Genomic DNA, 17,068 nt, shown 5'->3' with positions numbered 1-17,068 from the left:
CCACCTGTGCCCAGCTGGCACAGGGGCGAGTGAGCTCCCAAGAGCACCGTGCAGTTCCTCCCCAGTGCGCAGGGACTCTGGGGGCGAGGGCTGGGGCGTGCCGGGCTGCCCTGCTCATTCCCCCGCCACAGGCCCGATCCCGTGACCCAGGATCCATCTTGAACATCTTCAATCCAGGGTTCAGGTTTACTCCACACTTTTATTGTAGAAAACCTCCTTTTCATCTATCATCCCAACTGTATTAAAAATATAAGTTACACTCCTACAAAGTTCAAGTCTATAAAAACGAACCCATCTGCCTCCCTGGAGAGGCGTTTCCAAGAGCAGATGAGCCAAGCTCATGTTTGCTCGGAGCGCGGGTGCCCGGCCGTGTGCCAAGGCCGTGCTGGCCCGGGGAGCGGCTGGCTCCGGAGCTGCAGCCGCGTCTGGCTCGGAGTCCTCCGGGCCGGTGCCCCCGCAGCCCTGCGCACTGCCCTCCCTCGCTTCCGGGGCCCAGGCCACGGGCTCCAGTCTTCGGGGGTCTTCATCCAAACAAGCGGGGCTGGGACGGGGCCGGCCCTACACCGGCTGCGCGGCCCCATCGCCCTGCCCTCCCCCGAGCAGGTGCAGAGTGTCGTCATCGGACGGGTCTGCTTCCTCCTCGCTGCCCAGCGGTTCTGACGGGCGCTTTCTGCCCCGCTGCCTGGACACTGCCAGAATGTACTGGATGTTATAGCGGTTCCAGTCACAGCTGTTAAAAGCACACAGGGGTCACAGTCAGTGATGGCTCTTCTCTCCCATCAGGACTCTGGCTCGCCCGGCGCCCGACCCCCTTCTGTGAGCCCCCGACCTGCCCGCCCTGCCCTGCGGCGCGATGCACCCATGCTGGTCTGTCCTGGCCACCCTGCCCTGCTCTGGGCCTGACGCAGGCGGCCCCAGCAGCCCCGGCAGCCCCCGAGGAAGGGGCCGGCGCGCAGCCTGAGAGCAGAAGGGACGCCCCGAGTCAATTAATTCTCCACATGAACACAGACAAAAATCACACCCTTGTTCCCTTGTTCTATGTTTCACATAGAAAACCATGTGGCAAGAACGAGGTAAGGGTAAAGGGCCCGCAGGGCGCCACGACTGCCCCCGCGGGAAATCCAAACAAAATCTAGCTTTGGCAACGTAACTGGAGCCTCCCGCGGATGAATACTCAAAAGCTGGCTGCGCCCTGTGCAGCACCAGCAAATGGCCCCACGCGGGAGTCCCGGGAAGATGCCTTTACGCCAACGCCGAAGTACAAGCGTTGGTCTGAGAGGAGCTCTGTGGCGTCCCGCGGGCGGGACTCTCAGAAGAAAAGCCTCCGGGAGGGAGGCTTGTCCTCGGCTCCTAAAGACCCAGGACGCCGTCAAGGACAGACACGGACCTGCACCTGTGCACACCAGGCAGAGAACACACCTCCGGGGATGGCGTGGGGACACCCGGCCCCAGGTCGCTGCGTGCCCACCTCTCCGCTGGGGCACAGCCTCCTCCACCGCCCTGACCCGGAGCACACTTGTTTCCTCGGAGGGCGCTCTCCCTCCAGCTCCCGGCCGTACCTGAAGCCGGCCAACCTCGCGTCCCACCGTGGGGCAGCCCAGGTGGGGAAGAAGCCCCTCGCGACATTGGCCCCCAGTCCCCCAGACAGACGACGCAGGCGGCCACCCTCGCGTGGGCCACACGTACAGTTTGGAGATGTCATCCAGGTGCCGCTGGATGCTCTTCTGAAGGAACTGAACGGCCGGCAGCACCTTCCCCGCCCTGCAAGGGAGACCTGCCTTGGTACACAGCACCAGCCCAGGGCCGCCCGGCCCCTCGCGCACGATGTCCCCCTCCCGACATGCGAGGCGCAGCCCAGGGGCAGGGGGCACGTCCCACCTGGACTTCAGCTTCTGGCCGTGCACCATGAGCAGCTTCTGGGTCCAGATGAGGTAAAATTCCAGGTGGCAAGACACTTCAAAGGACGAAGCTAAGAACTCCAGCACTTTCTCCACGTACAGGTCAGGAAGCGAGGAGCTGACAACTTCCACTGGGGGACGAGGAGAAAGCCGGGTTCGCTTTGCGGAGAACTCCCCACCCCCACCGCCCCCATCAGGAGCAAGAGCGAGGATGGCTCAGCCCCTCAGCATCCCCAGAGACCGACCTCGTGCGCCAAGCCCCCGCGGAGTCAGCCCACGCTCACCCTCGTCCCAGGGCACCGACTCCAAGGTCTCCTGCAGCAGCTTCTTCTCGTTGAGCCGGAAGGCCATGAGGATGGCCCTGGTGAAGTCCTGCTGGCGCAGGGCCGCCCGGATCCGCGCGGGGGTGATGCTGGCAGTCCAGCTCAAACGGGTCAAACAGCATCTGGGCGTCCAGGGAGTAGACGAGGAGCCCCTCGGTGGTGGTGGCCGCCCAGCAGTGCCCTGGGAGGCAAAGCAGCGAGGGCCTTCCTCCGCGCTCATTTCCACTCTCCCCACTTTTTTAAAGAACAGGTACTGACTTATACCCCAACAGCAGGGAGGTGCACGGGCTGCCTTCCCGCCACTCCCAGCCCCGCCAGCGTGTGCTTGTGAGCAGACACACACGTGTGTGCTGCCGTCCTGTCTGCAGCAGACCCAGGAACTCCTCTGTGGGGCACACACTGCTCTGTGGGCCACGCAGCCTCTGCTGCGACGCCGTGGTGCCCCGGGGAAGACACGGGAGACCCAGCACGGCGTGGAGCTGAACCCCAGGCCCACAGACGAGGGGCTGCCCGAGTCGCCCCCCGAGCCCCGGTCTGCATCTCTGGTCGCACTGCGGTACGCGGCCCCGTGCTGCTCTGCACCCTGCTGCTTCCGGCACTCACTCGATGCCAGGGAGGGGGGCTGTGACCCCACAGACAAGCCCCCTACGAGCCTCCCTCCTGCATGCTCCGCCCCAGGCTCCAGGCCCCGTGGACAGACTCTCCCATGCGGCCCCTCCCAGACTGGCACATGTCTGTGGTGCCCAGGGCAAGTCTGAGAGCCCAGCGCATCTGAGGCCACCCCCTCAGCGTCCTCAGAGGAGGACAAAGGTGACCACGTGTTACCCATGGGGACACAAGGCCCTGAGCCAGCCGGGAGTGTGACCAGCCTCGTCCCTGGGAACACAGGCAACAGGTGCACCGCGTCACCGTGAGCCCGGAAAGCCCAGCGGCTCCCCCACCCCTCCCAGCACCAACCACCAGTCGCGCGGGGCTCACCGGTGGGAGAGAAGCGAAGCGAAGTCACCCTGATTTCAGGCTTGAAGTGCCGAGAGCTCATGTCACCTGGAAGAGAGCAGCAGCGCCTTGCCCCTGGCCGGATGGAGGGAGGGCCCCTGCCGCTCTGGGCCATCTGCGCAGCCCTGCCCCGGCCTCCCTGCCCCGTCTGCAGGTGCAGCACGGGAGTCCTGCGCTAGGGCCCCGGAGGCTGTGACGGGCGCCGCTGGCCTCCACGGACGAGCCCTTGGAGCACCGCTCGCAGGCATCCCGCCTGGCCGGTGAGTGGCACGTCTGCTTTTCCCACCCAGGGCTGTGAGGCAGGCTGGCTCCAGCCCCCACGGGCCCGTCCTGCCAGGCTCTTTGTGCAGTGCCCGTCCCACGACCGCACGGGGCAGCTGTGGGTGGAAAAAAAAAAATCCCTTCTGGAAATTTATTTTCAAATCTGCGGTCCCAGGGATGGTACGTCCCCATGGCATGAAGTCCAGTGACGGCCATCGTCAGAACAATCGGGCTCCTCTCGGCCGGGCCCAGGCCACCTGGAGACCACCTCCGTGATGTTTCACGCCTGGCTCCCCAGAAACCCTCCGCTGGGGGCTCTCGACCTCGGGATGACCTTCTGGGTCCAGCAGACCCCCCGGTCTCTCCACACTTGGTGCCAACAAGCACCTGCTCTGCCCAAACAGTGACCATCGAGACGTCTCCAGACAGGCTGAGACCCACCTGTGCACGTCACTGAGGGGTTAGGGACGCCGTGCTCATCAGGAGATTCCCGAGAACACGTGGCGCAGGCAGGGGCTGCTCCAGGGGCTGCGTGGAAGGTGCAGTCCTCCCTCCACCACGCAGCCAGGCAGGGTGGGCCCCAGGCGCTGGCCATGGCAAGAGCAGGGCTGGAATGAGCCTGCCCGGGGGGAGGCCGGCATGCAGGCTTTCTGGCTGGCGGATGGCCCCCCGACAGTCTACCGGGGCCTGACGGACCCCACTCTCCTGCCCTGACCTTTTGAAGGGTGTGCACCCCTTGGGCCTCCTGGATCCCCTGATCCCTGACCCTGGAGCTCTCCCCGGAGCCCACGTGGGGGTTAGCACGAGGCACAGGGCTGGGCGTCAGCCAATGAGCAAAACCACAGGCCCAGACAGGCGGTGGGGGGGGGGGGGTGGCGCGGGCCACTCGTGTGTGGCAAGAGCTCCTGGACACAATCCCTGTGGCCGCAGCAAGACAGCACAGCTGCTGTCACCCAGGGTAAGTGGGCGGTGGGCAGGGCAGCCTGCGGCGACCAGGACCTTGGGGGACACCAGAGGCCCTCTGCTCACCTTTCCTCACGCCCGGCAATGGTATGGCGACTCCGTCCTCCGCCCCAGCGTCCTGATCGATCAGTGCCAGGTTACCAAACTCTGTCATTTTCCTTCGGTTCAAAAACTCCTGGAAGGACAAAGCCCAGATGTCTCGCCATCAGGTGGAGGGCCTGAGCCCGGCCCCCGGCCCCCGGCCCCCGGCCCCTGCCCAGCTCACAGGCCACAAGCACTGGAATGCACATGGGCTGCACGATCCTGAGACGGCCACCAGCCCGTCCGCAGCCCTCGTCCCCAGAGCCTGCGGCCACCGTGGTGCCCCGAGTCTCCAGTGCACCAGGACAAGGGCTCTCGGCAGCCTCTACGAGGCCGGGACACGCCAGGCGTCTGCTCGCTAGCCTGCCCGCCCCAGGTCCTCAGGGAAGCAATGGGACCCGTGCCCTGGGGTCACTAAGCAGGGGCAGGCGTCGCCCCGCAGTGGGGCCAGGGTGTGCGGAGGGCAGGGAAGGCCGGGCAGCCCTGTGCACCCTCACCTCCATGGCGTCCAGCGACAGGTTGCAGGAAATCTCAAACTTCTTCCTGAGGATCTGCTCCTTGACGTGATAGATGCACACGAACTTGGACATCCCTCCTGCCAGGATGCTCTCGCCGTCCGCAGAGTAGCACAGCGTCGTGAAGGCCCTGAGGCAGGGAGACAGGACCACAGTCGCCCCGGGCACCCCCAGCGTGTGCTCCGCCCCCCACACCCCAGAGGGTACCCAGTGCCCCCAGCATCCTGGGCAGGGCTCTGGCCTGGGCCCCACGAGACCCCGTCACCCACTCCGCACTATGGGAGCAGCACACCCCGGAGGGACCTCCCGAGACAGGACCCATTCATGGGAAGGACCACGTGGCTCACGCTGCAAGATTTCCTTGTCGAAATCAGACGGCAAAGGAGGCTGCCCTGCCTGCCACGCACGCAGCGACCACGACTACCGGCAGGGCTGCCGACGCGGCCCCAAGCGGGCGGCACCAGGCACGCACTGGCCCGGCTGCTCACAGGACCCCATGCAGCATCGCCTGCGACACCCGAGAGCGCAAGCCACAGGAGGAGGGTGAGACTTCACCAAACCCAAAGACACCATCGAGGGTGAGAAGAGCCCCCAGAGCGCCAAGAGATTTCCAACCCAGATCCCTGGGGCGTCGCCCATCTCGAGCGCATGAACTCTCACGGCACCAGTCGAGACCACGCACCAGACAGACCTTCTTCCCCAGTCCCCGTCCCCGGGGGGGCCGGTCGGCAGAGAGGACGCGGGACCGCACCAGCCCTCTCGGACATGCGGACCCCAACCGCGTGCGGACACTGGCCCCCCCCAGCCCAAGGGCTGCCGGTTAGAAAGCACGTGGGAAGGGGCCGATGGGGCTGTGGACGGCACAGCCACCTCGCAGAACACGGACTCCCTAGAGAAGCAACCCCGGTTACCGCGTGACCACTGGCCATTCCCCTCCAACACACGCTCAAAGACGTGAGGACGGCCGTGCACGCCAACGCCAACGAGGACACACCGATCATGACCCCCGTGAGTGCTCCACGCCCCCAGGAGGAGCCCCTGCCGTTACTGTGATTTTTAAGGGACTAAAACAAGAAATCGTTGGCTCCTCAACCATTTCTTAGCGCATACACGGCTCGCCGAGGCACTCACTTCCCCTTGGCCGAGTGCTTGGCGGTGACCTTGTCCAGCTCCTTCCTGCCCGTCTTGAGGTCGTGCCTGCCCTCGATGGAGCCCGTCTGCACGGCGTTCTCAGGGTCCCAGAAGGTGATCTGGGAGTTCAGCGTGGCCACAGCCAGCTCCGCACCGTCAGGGCGGAAGGTCACAGCCAGAGCTGAAGGGACACATGTGATCAGGCCCCGAGGAGGAGCCGAGGCCCCCGCAGCAGCCGCACCCTCCCAAGTCCTGCCCGAGCTTCCATCCAGGAGAGCCAGGTGTGCAGCAGCAGCGCCCTGAGTCTGCGCACGATGGGCAGTGGCACCCGGCTCTCAGAGAGGCTCCGCCCTGCGAGGGAGGCCCCGGGGTCTAGATGGGGTCCCGGACAGACACAAGGCCAGGACAGGCCGAGCGGGGGAGGCACACGGAGGTCACAGCCAAGGGGGCTCTGAGAGGACCGCAGGACAGACTCGGAACAGAGCGGTGGGAGGCGGGAGGTCAGTGTGGTCAAGGCCCTGCGGACACAGGCCACCCTCACCCACACACGCCCGGCGGGACCCCAGGGGTCCTGAGACCAGGCCTCCCTCCCGTGGCTGCACCTGGTCCCCGTCCCCAGGCACCCACCGTCCGAGGTCAGGCCCAGCGTCTCCGTGGTCCTCCAGCTGTCCGCCATGTCCCACAGGCGCACCGTCTTGTCCCAGGAGGCGCTGGCCAGGACCGACTTCACCGGGTTGAAGCACAGGCTGCTGATGGGGCCCTCGTGGCCAGACAGAACCTGCGGCGTCCAGAGCAGGGGTGTGAAGGGACAGTGGGGCCACGCCGTGCACCAGGCCCTCACCCTGAGGCTGTGGGTTGGCGGGCTCACGGGGTGTCCGCGGCCAGAGGACCCTGCTGCTCCTGCCCTCGAGCCCGCAGAGACGCCCTCCCGCGTGGGCCGTGCCCCCGCCCCACCCCCACCCCGGCCCCCGGCCACGTGGCCCTTACATCCAGGAGCCTCCCTGTCTGCATGGACCAGATGAAGACCTCGAAGGAGTCCTGGGCCCCTGCAGACACCACCTCCCCGCTGCAGTCCACGGCCACGCAGGAGAACTGGGTGGGCCGCGGAGACGTGAAGGTGCGGAAGTTCCGGTACCTGCCCGAAGACACAAGTCCAGGCAGACACTGTTCACACCCCGAGTCCCTGGGGCTGCCCTGAGCCCGTCTACACTACGTGCCCCCCAGCAGGGCCATGAGCCTAAAGCCCCACTATCACGCCCGCCCACAGGGAGGACGAACATGAAAGTCACCTGTGAAGGTCAAAGGCACGCACGGTCCCATCCATGGAAGAGGTCACGATGACATAGCCGGTGGCAGTGAAGGTCACACCGGTGACCCCACTCGAGTGCTCCGTGAAAGTGATGAAGCAGAAGCCACTGAGGGTGTTCCACACCTTGACCTGTAGGCGGGCGGGGTGAGGAGCGGGGTGGCCAGGGCTCAGGACCACGTGCACCCGGGCACGTCAACCAGGGCCCCCCAGCCGGGAGATGCACGCGCACCTGCCCCTTGCCTCCCGGTGAGTGGCAGGAGAGGGCCCGGGTCCCCCAACCCAGGCCACAGCCGCCCGAGGAGCCCCACCTTGCCGTCGTCCCCGCCGGTCACGATGTACTGCCCGTCGGGGGAGTAGGCCAGGGACACCATGCTGTTGAAGTGACCCTGCTGCTTGAGCACGCAGGACTCGCTCTGCCACTCCCACACTAGCAGCTGGCCCAGACCTTCGGAGCACACGTGAGGGAGGGGGGCCTGAGCGCCTGAGCCGCCGAGGCAAAGACCCCTTCACACGCGAGCAGGGGACCCAGCAGAATCACTGCGGGTGGCACCTGCTGTGGTGTCATGACCCCCCCGACAGCCACAGGGTGCCCCCGCCCCCCAGACACAGGCCCAGCGGCTCACAGGCCCGGCGGCTCGGGCACCAAGGCGCTCGCAGCTCAGAAGAGCGCCAGTCCTGGACCTGCACTGCCCCCAGGCCCCAGGGCCCCAGGCTCGGGGGGGTTTCTCCCGGGAGCTGGGCAGCCCCACGGCCTTGGGGGGTGAGGGGGCCACGGTCAGCGGTCCTGTTCCTGTTCTCGCCTGACTCTGCAGGAGACGAACCTGAACAGCCAAAGGCAAGCCAGTCCCCGGAGCTGTTGACGGCGATGGACGCGATGCTCTGGTCAGAGATACTGGCGGGAGAGCGCGGTGTGAGAAGGCGACACCGCGAGCCCCTCTGCCCGCCGCCCGCCTGGCCGCTCTGCACCCCCACCCTGCACAGCCGGGCCCCCACAGCACCCAGCGGGGCGCTCACCTCAGGGAGTGGATGAGGTTGAACTCAGGCAGCTCGTGAAGGTGGAAGATTCCGGAAGCAAAGCCGGTGACCAAGAGATGGGTCTTCTTGTGGTAGGCCGCAGCGGTCAGCTTGTTGAAATCTCCCTCTTTGTTGAAAAAGTACCTACACGGGTGGGTGGTCAGAGGACGGTGGACGGGCAACCAGGGAGCCAGGCTGCGTCAGCCTGCGCCCAGCCCCCGGACCCAGGGACAGGGCCCCAGCTCCACGCAGGACCCCTGGCCCTGCAGCCCCGGGCCCTGCCCCTGGGACACGGGGCAGCCTCCGCGCCACAGTTTCAGCGTGGAGGGTGCGAGGTCCTGCCCCACCCCCGGGGGGCACCTACTTGGCCAGCCGAGAGTATCTGACTTTCCCCTGCTGCTCCTCGGCAGCCGGCGTGGCTTTGCCCCGGACGGTGGTCTCCTCCTCCCCCTCCTCTCCGTCCTCCTTCTCCTCCGCCGCCGCCTGCAGCAGGTCTGCCCTCCAGCCCGTGGGGGCTTTCAGCCGCAGGCCCTCCGGGGGGGTGTCGCACTGCCACACACACAGGGCGCCGTCCTGGCTGAGCGTGTACAGCTGTAGGGGGTGCGGGCGAGTGGGCGCGGGTCACCCTGACGGCAGCCCACGTCAGCCACCTGGCAGAGGCCACGCCCAGGAGATCGCCAAGGGACGCCACTGCTTCCTACGCACCCCAGTGACCCGGGAGGCCACCTGTGTCTACCCGGGAAGGCCTGGCGCCTGGCTGAGACCCGGGATGCCACCGGGTGAGACACCCCAGACGTGGGAACGTACGTCTAGGCTGCTGGATTCGAAGAAGCAGGCCACGATCGCATCCTTGTGTCCCCCCAGCGCGTAGTAGATGAGGTTGTCCCAGCGCTCGGCTCCGAACACCCACGTGGACATGTCTTTGCTCCCGACCGCAAAGCACCTGCCAGAGAAGCCCACGCTCGTCCTCAGGGGCCCTGGGGGACTGCACGCAGCTGGGTCTGCCCAGCCCGCACCTCCTCCTGAGCGGCAGCTCCGTCTGTGTCTCTTGGGGGATGGGTCACCGCCCCCCTGCACGAAGCAGTCCCTCCAGGAGGTGGCCCAGGAGGGCAATGAGCACCCGCCTCCCTGACTCCCCGGGTCCCAACCTGAGGGGACCCCGCTTACCGCACACAGCCAGCGGAACAGGCGGTGCCTCGCTGAAGAGGTGGAAGGCCTGGCTGCAGGGCACCCAACCCGGCCCGAACACCCACCTGCTAGGAGCACGAGGGCTGCCGGGGGCTCCCCCCTGCCCCGCCACGGTGAGCCGGTGGACACACTGGCACCAACCACCAGCCCCCACCACTCCCTGCACACAGAGTGCAGGGCAGCTGAGAATGAGCCAGTAGCCTCCCAGGGTGGTTAGGGGTGCCGCTGTGAGAGGACGGGACCGGCCCCGTGCTCCAGGCCTCGACGTCCCACTGACACAGCTGCTCCAGATTCGAGCATCCTGGTCTAGGTCTGCGCCCTGGTTTCCAGTGACAGACGCCAGGGCAGTGCAGCCCAGCCCAGGACCAGCAGCCCACCCGGCCCTGCCACCCCACAGGACGCCCAAGCGCCCGTTTCAGAACAGAACTGCGGGATGCGAACAAGACACACAGGGCTCCCCACCCCACAAGAGGCTGGTTCCGGCGTCCCCCTCAGGCCCCGCACCCGGGCCTCACCGCGAGTCAGTCTGTCCAGTCGATGCACGTGGTCTCATCGTACGGCCCAAAGTAGGTTTTGTCCAGGACAAACGCGTTGAACTCCCGCTTCCTCCCAGGGGCGTGGTACATCTGAGCGAGGTTGCCTTTTGTGACAACGAACTTCCTGCCGCAGAAACAGGGCGTCGTGGCCCAAGACCAGCTCAGAGGCTGGGGACAGCGCCCTGCCTGGAGGCCGTGTGCACCTGCCTCTCTGCGGCCCCCAAGCCCCCTCTTCTCCGGCAAGGACCCCGAACCCCGGAGCACAGGCTCCTCCAATGCTGCCGCCAGCCTGGGAGACCATGGCCAAGGCCAGGCCAGCCCTGCAGAGCTGGAAGGACAACATGGGCTCCACGTGACGGGCGCAGGGGAGCGGCCACTGCCCTCCAAGGGCCTTCTGAGGCCGGACACGGGATGCGGCTCACAGCTGAAACCCAGAGCCGCCCCCTGCCCAGCACATCCGGGTCAGCCTCGGGGGAGCAACCTGGGAACGAGCCCTCTCCTGTGGCCCTGGGACCTGCAGCAAGGCATGGGCTGGCCTGGACCCTGTCCGTGCACATTCTCCTCACGGTGGATGGCGAAGCTGGGGGGCAGGGGCTCCTTGGCGGCTCTACTGCCTGGAGGCCACGAGACCCACCGAGGCCCATGACTGCTGTGAAAGCAGTTTTGGTCGAGAATCTTCACGTGGGAACACCAGCCCGGAGCAGGGGGAGCAGGGACTGTGGCCATGGACGCCTGTTGAGGCAGGAGCACGGCTCCCATGGACATGCCTCTGGTTGGAAGAGCCCCAGAGCCCTGCTGCATCAGTCACGGCGTCTGGACCTCGAGAGCTCCCTGCCCCAAGCGCCAGGCCCTCACCTGCCATCGGGAGAGAAGCAGACGCTGTGCACGGAGCCCTTGAAGTGGAACTGGTGGAGCACGGACCTGCAGACCAGGCTGACCAGCAGCGCGTCCCCCCCTGCAGGGACGGGGAGTGGCATGTGTGGTCACCCCACGCACGACCCCGACAGCCCAGCCCAGGACAGCCAGGCACACGCATATCCTGCACACACACACCCTCACCCCAAAGCCCACTAGGGCCCCAGGCAAGGAAGTGACCGGGGCAGAGGACCCAGCGGCTTGGATCCCTGGCAGGACCGGGTGTTGGCCTCATGCCCCCCCACCGACCACCTGAGCTGCTGTCCCCCCGGCCGAGGGCGGTTACCTTCATCGACGATGATGGCCAGGCGGCCGTCTGGGGACAGCCCTACACACTTGACGTTGTACCGAGTAGCCAAGGGCAGAGTGTTGGATCTGTTGCTATAAAACAAAACCACAGTCAGGTAGTTGGTCCCAGTTGTCGGACGAGGGGGCGGCCTCCGACCACCCACCCCCTGCCCCCTCCTGTCCCTGGCCAGCTCCGGGCCCAGAGCTCACGGCTCGTCCCCAGCTCCCTGCTGGAGAAGAGGAAGTAAGACCAGGTTCCTGGAGAAGACTTGGCGAAACGTATTCAAGCCCTTAAAATCGGGCTTTGGTTTGGGGCCCCTGGGGACTCAGTGGAGCGACCGATTCTTGATTTTGGCTCAGGTCACGGTCTCAGGGTCGTGGGATGGAGCCCCCCGAGGAAGAAGACGGGCCCTGCAGGTTCTTCGTTCTCCCTCGCCCTCCTCCCACGCACAAGCTCACTCGCTTGCTCTCTCTCGTTCTCTCACCAAAAAAAAAAAAAAAAAAAAAAAAAGGCGGAGGGGCCTTGGCCGTTCCTGATTTTGTCTGTAGTAGAGCTCCCCGAGCCACCTGTTCAACAGAAGGGATGAACCCCGAGGACAGCGCGTGCACATGCAGCCGTCGGGACGGAATGGGGGACGCGGCACAAACGGGCAAGCGCGGGCACCCGGGGGCTCAGTGGTGCGCGGCGCCTCGGCCGTGGCCCCGGGGTCCGGACCGAGTCCCACGCGGGCCCCCGCGGGAGCCTGCGTCTCCCTCCGCCTGGGTCTCCCTCTCTCTTACGAAAAAACAAGGAAGGTGAACGTCAAGTACAAGCACCCCTCGGCTCGGGTCTAACTTTGTCCTCACGACTGCGCCTCCCGCTGCCAAGAGCGGTGACCCCCCCTGTGCCCCGCGGTGCAGCGGGCGGCCTGGCGCGGCGGGGCGGGCGGGGAGGGGAGGGGGCGGGGCGGGGACGGGGCGGGGCGGGGCGGGCGGGGAGGGGGCGGACCGGCGCCGCTGCCCACTTGCTTTTTCAGGTCGAATACGGTGACTCTGTTCCCCACGGGGCTGATGACGGAATCGCCGTCGCACGTGAAGTTCAAGTTTCCGCAGCGATAGACCGTCCCCAGCAGGTTGGAGAACTGAAAGGAAGGCGCTCGCCGTGGTACCGGGCCCGGGAGCCAGCCGCCGCCGCAACGACGGAGCCCCGCCCCGGCCCCGCTCAGCCCCGGCCCCGCTCAGCCCCGGGTCCCTCGGGCCGCCTCCCGGGTGGGGAGGGGGGCGGGGGGGGCACCGGGGACCCCGCGGGGCGCCACCGCCCCGAGCCCCGAGCCCCGAGCCCCGGCCGCGCCGCGTGAGCGGGACCGCAGCCCTGCCGCCCCTCCCCGCCCCTCCCCGACCCCGACCCCGACCCGGACCCCGACCCGCGACCCGGACCCCGCGCGCACCCGGTACGCGAACTTCATCTCTGCTGCCGCCGCCGCACGTGTGCGCCGCGCCCGCCCGCGGCCCCAAGCGCGCACTTCCGGGACCCGCCGCCACGCCGCGCCGCGCCACAGCGCCCCCAGCCGGCCCGGAGGGGCAGGGCCGCAGGGAGGAGCCCGGCCGCAGGCCCCGCCCCCGCCGCGCCCCGAGGCGGATCCCGGCCCCAGGCCCCGCCCCCGCCTGCACCCAGCAGGGCCGAGCTCCCGTCCTGTAGAGCGGGGTGCGCGCCTCGGCTCAGGTAGCTCCCCCTAGGAGGTGAGGAGCTCCGACCCCACGTGCAGCTTCAACAGCTTCCGCATTACGACCCGGGGACCAAAAGCAAGACTCGAAGCAGCTTTAGAAATTCTTTTCGCGATGCTACCAAACGTCACAAGGGTAGTTACCTTGTGACACGTTAGGTTGGCACATTGTGTTCACAAAAAACCTAAAGACTCAAGTGTCTTTATTCCTAGGGGCCACCGGGGGATGAACTATGAAAAAAATCCCTGATGCTCCCCACAACGTAAATAAATAATCTTTGCTTCGAGTCAGGAAGCATTAGGGAGAAGGCAAGAAAATTCTTCACACGCTCCTCTTTCAAGCCCCTTGGCAAAAGAATGAAGTTCAAAACAGCAAAGTTTCTTCTTAAAATGTGTATTTTCAGAATTACAATGCTTACATTTTAAACAGTCTTAATACAATGGCTTTAGTCTAACAATATATTACAGAATAATGTGAAAAATGACTCTCATAGTAAACCATGAAAATGGAATTAATACCTGCAGTGTCAAAGTCACCAACTTGTCACCTTTTCCAGTCACAGAATCCCAGCAAATTTTATTGACGACGCTTTCGGGTCTTACAGCCTGATATAGTCGACGGCTAAATTTAGAGAAAGGGGCACTTCCATGAAAAATCAAATTCCAAAATCATGGATTTATTTTAAAGATCACAATCGACAGCAAAAACATTTAGATCAGCATAGTTTGTTCTTTAAAAAGTGGTATAACGTTTCATTTTATGTACACATCTGGAGAGACTCCTTGATTTCATTTTATAACTCAAGCTTACTTTAAACACTAAAGAAACACTGAACCGGAGCCGGTGTGTATCTCCTCTGCTAACCATGGGATACCAACCAAGACTTACTGGTACACGAATCCAACCCATGACCAGCTGCGCTGACAATGGACTGTAGGTAAAAGTCATTTTCAGATTAAATACAATTCCCATATTAGAATCAGAAGTTATAATTTTTCCGATCATAGGAAACCCCATGAAATTCACCAAAATTATAACTTATTTCCTTTTCCATTTGCTAGTATTTACATCTTCCACAATATGTGTAAAACGGCTGCATATTCTGCTTTTTAGATGCACATTCTATATCCGGCTTCACAATTATTTAACAGCTGCTGCATCTTTATTAACAAAACCAGCTTGTCTCAAACGTATAAGCCTTATTTTATTTTAAACACAACAAAAATCCAAGTACTGCCTTAAAAAAAAAAAAAAAAGTGAAGCTTAGGTGACATTTTTCTTTTGTGTAGAACCAAACAAAAACAGAGGCACCCATGTAACTTAGGTTGCAAAAGATCTTTTGGGTAATTCCCAGGGTGGGGTGGTGGAGCGCCAAACCTGCAATAAATTTGATTTTATACAAACTGAAGATAGAAAGAAACCACCACGAGCATTTTGGATTCCCCCTTCATTTTTTTCCCTCTAAGTATATTATACAACTAGAGAATTTCATCGCGGGATTAGAACCCAGACACAAAGAAATCAAGCAGAAATAAGGTAACCATCGAATCAAATCCCCCTTCCGGAAGGTGAGAGGGAAAGCCACATTATACAGAGTGTGAGGCTTTTATGACAGAATCGAATCTCAAAGATCTCTTTATTCCCAGGGCTTGAAGGCAGATCTGTAGGGAAAACATCAATTTTTTACAACAAAACAAACTTATTTTAGAAACCCTAAACTATCTATTATTAGATTCTGAAGCTCTAATTTGCCTAACTCGTTGATTAGTTTTAAAGTGCACCTAAGGAAGATAAATTTCTGAAAAGTTTAATTAAACACACAGATATTGATCTTCTTTACACATTTCCGATTTCTGTAAATGAAAAAGACAGGGGGCAGGGTAGGGGGAATCACGCCACCTCATTTGTTGAGTGAAAAGACAGCGCACAGAAGCGTGGACACGACTGCTCTGTTCTAGTTGCTCCGAGCTTCCCGCCGGCCCCCGCTCCCTGCTCCCCGCCACCACCCCACCCCATCACCCCGCCAGCCTCGCTCCCACACCCACAGGTGACCGGCAGGACTGGCGGCAGCTGCTGCAGAGGCCCCCTCTCCTCTCGGGCTCACATGCTTGAGGTTGCTCCCGCGCGGCCGCACCCCGTGCTGGACCTGTCTACACTCACTTGCAGCAGCCCGGTCAGGCTCGATTCCAACCACGCCTTGCCAGGGAAGTAAGAGTTCTCTATTTCTTATGTACAAAAATACATCGCTTTGGAGAGCTGGAAAAGGTTGCATACACCCAACACTTATTTACAAGCTGTGACTCTCACACCAGTAAAAACAAACACACATTTATTTTATCCTTGATTTTTGGTGCAACTTATACATAAACATTACATCAGTTAGTCTGTACTTTTAAAAATAATAAATCAACCATATGTACAATTAAATTTACAACCGAAAGCAAATTAATCCATTGGTATGGTATGATGGCAATTTTAGTGGGCCGGCAGAGAACATTCCAAGACTTTCGTCCTTCCCACAACCAAACTAGAAGCACACTGAGAGGGCACTCCCAGTTCTCCCCTGAAATGGAGCCTCTTAATGTCTAGGACTCCGGTGCAGAAGAAACATATTGATTACACAGTGACGATGACATGTGAAGACTTTAAAGGTGAGAAGAAAACAATGTATCAACCCCCACATATATAATGATAATTAAAATAAATACATATTTAATTCCAAGTGCATATGACATTCAGTCAACATCATGGGGAGCAGGGGTTCCAGAAACATTTATTCCTAAACTACTTCGATGCCAAGTCGTCCCTTAGGCCCTGGTCTAATCTTCCCAAAGTACCTTTAAGATGGCTCCAGCTAATGGAGGTTCCAGGTCCGCCCCGTGCGACCCCCAAGGCACAGAAGGGGTTCTGTTCCCACCCCACCCCAGCCCTCAGCCTCACTGACCTGCCCTAATGGGGAGTTGTTATTCTAGAAAAGCACTGCTCATCTGGGATAAAGGACAGTGTTTTATCCCCCAGGAGACTCACGGATCCACCTGGTCCAGTATCGAGGGGGCAGCCGTGTGTCTCCCCGGAGGGCACACAGACTCCAGAAGGAACCCGTGGACCAGGAGGCTGCCAGGTGAGCGGGGAGGGGGCGACGGGAGGGAGTGGGGCTCTGGGCCAACACTGCAGGACGCCGGCACGGGGACAGGGACACTGGGACTGGGGAGATGAGAGAGTAACAACACCACTGACAACACAAAAATAAACGCTGTAACTCAGCCGACCAGCCGCACGCCGAACTCCTCGGAGGCTTCCGTGGCCAGGCAGGATCACCGAAAGTCTGGTTAGCGCGAGAATGTTGCGATGGAGAGAGCAGTGGAGCCAGGATCCCTTCAAGCGCGCGCACACCCGGCCGGGGGCGTGTGCCGACCCGAGGCGGGGTCATGTGACGCTGACTTCGAGCACATGGTCGTCTTTGCTGGGGATGACCAGGATCTGCATGCCCGTGCTGGAGTTGAAGACCTGGCCGGGCGGCAGCGCTTGGAGCCGGGGCATGGGCAAGCCTTTGTGCTCGCTGCTGGAGGCCGAGTGCACGCTGCCCCTGCTCTTGATGCTGCCGCTGTCCAGCTGCTCATCCACATGCTTGTCCACCGACAGGCTGTCGTTCTCTATCCAGCTGTCTGCAAAATGCACGGAAGTGAGACACGGGCCCACTGACACGGACCAGTGACCCATCCCGGGAGCAGCGGGCCGCCCGAGCGACCTCAGGTGCACATACACAGTCGCCTGAGGCAGCCCGTTTAGAGAGAACCTAGTGCGTGGGCCCTCGGAGGACCCGTGTGGGTCTCAGAGCAGGTGCCTACAACTTGTGACCCCGACCGGGTGTTTGGTGTCAGACCCCGCTGGCACCAGACCCACGCTGTTGATCCACAAGCCCGGTGGCTGGAGCTGGGTCAACCAC

The 17,068-nt window shown here is 62.5% G+C and overlaps 3 protein-coding genes across 7 annotated transcripts in view; 1 reads left to right on the top strand and 2 right to left on the bottom strand.

Moving 5' to 3' along the window:
• Window positions 1–17,068, top strand: part of CSTB (cystatin B) — a 449,713-nt gene that overhangs the window by 151,198 nt on the left and 281,447 nt on the right. The window lies entirely within an intron of this gene.
• On the bottom strand, window positions 180–12,944 carry PWP2 (PWP2 small subunit processome component). Its single transcript, XM_049104613.1, is given in 22 exon segments — window positions 180–730; window positions 1,687–1,761; window positions 1,879–2,029; window positions 2,183–2,315; window positions 2,317–2,402; window positions 3,200–3,265; window positions 4,508–4,616; window positions 5,020–5,167; window positions 6,169–6,349; window positions 6,796–6,946; window positions 7,156–7,303; window positions 7,458–7,606; window positions 7,786–7,922; window positions 8,299–8,369; window positions 8,492–8,635; window positions 8,856–9,082; window positions 9,299–9,443; window positions 10,205–10,339; window positions 11,071–11,170; window positions 11,417–11,511; window positions 12,427–12,539; window positions 12,846–12,944. Coding segments are annotated over 22 exon segments (2,754 nt in total). The 5' UTR covers window positions 12,864–12,944; the 3' UTR covers window positions 180–558.
• The window catches only part of TRAPPC10 (trafficking protein particle complex subunit 10), an 89,199-nt gene continuing 85,630 nt past the window's right edge, over window positions 13,500–17,068 (bottom strand). For all 4 annotated transcript variants that reach the window (XM_025462110.3, XM_049104576.1, XM_025462112.3 and 1 more), the window contains one exon: window positions 13,500–16,787. In XM_025462110.3, the coding sequence (XP_025317895.1) occupies window positions 16,549–16,787 (239 nt within the window). In that variant the 3' untranslated portion in view covers window positions 13,500–16,548. The remainder of the gene's footprint in view (window positions 16,788–17,068) is intronic.

The sequence above is a fragment of the Canis lupus genome, chromosome 31 (genome assembly GCF_003254725.2).
Source record: "Canis lupus dingo isolate Sandy chromosome 31, ASM325472v2, whole genome shotgun sequence".
NCBI classification, from domain to species: Eukaryota; Metazoa; Chordata; class Mammalia; order Carnivora; family Canidae; genus Canis; species Canis lupus.
This window is presented reverse-complemented; position numbering and strand designations above follow the sequence as displayed.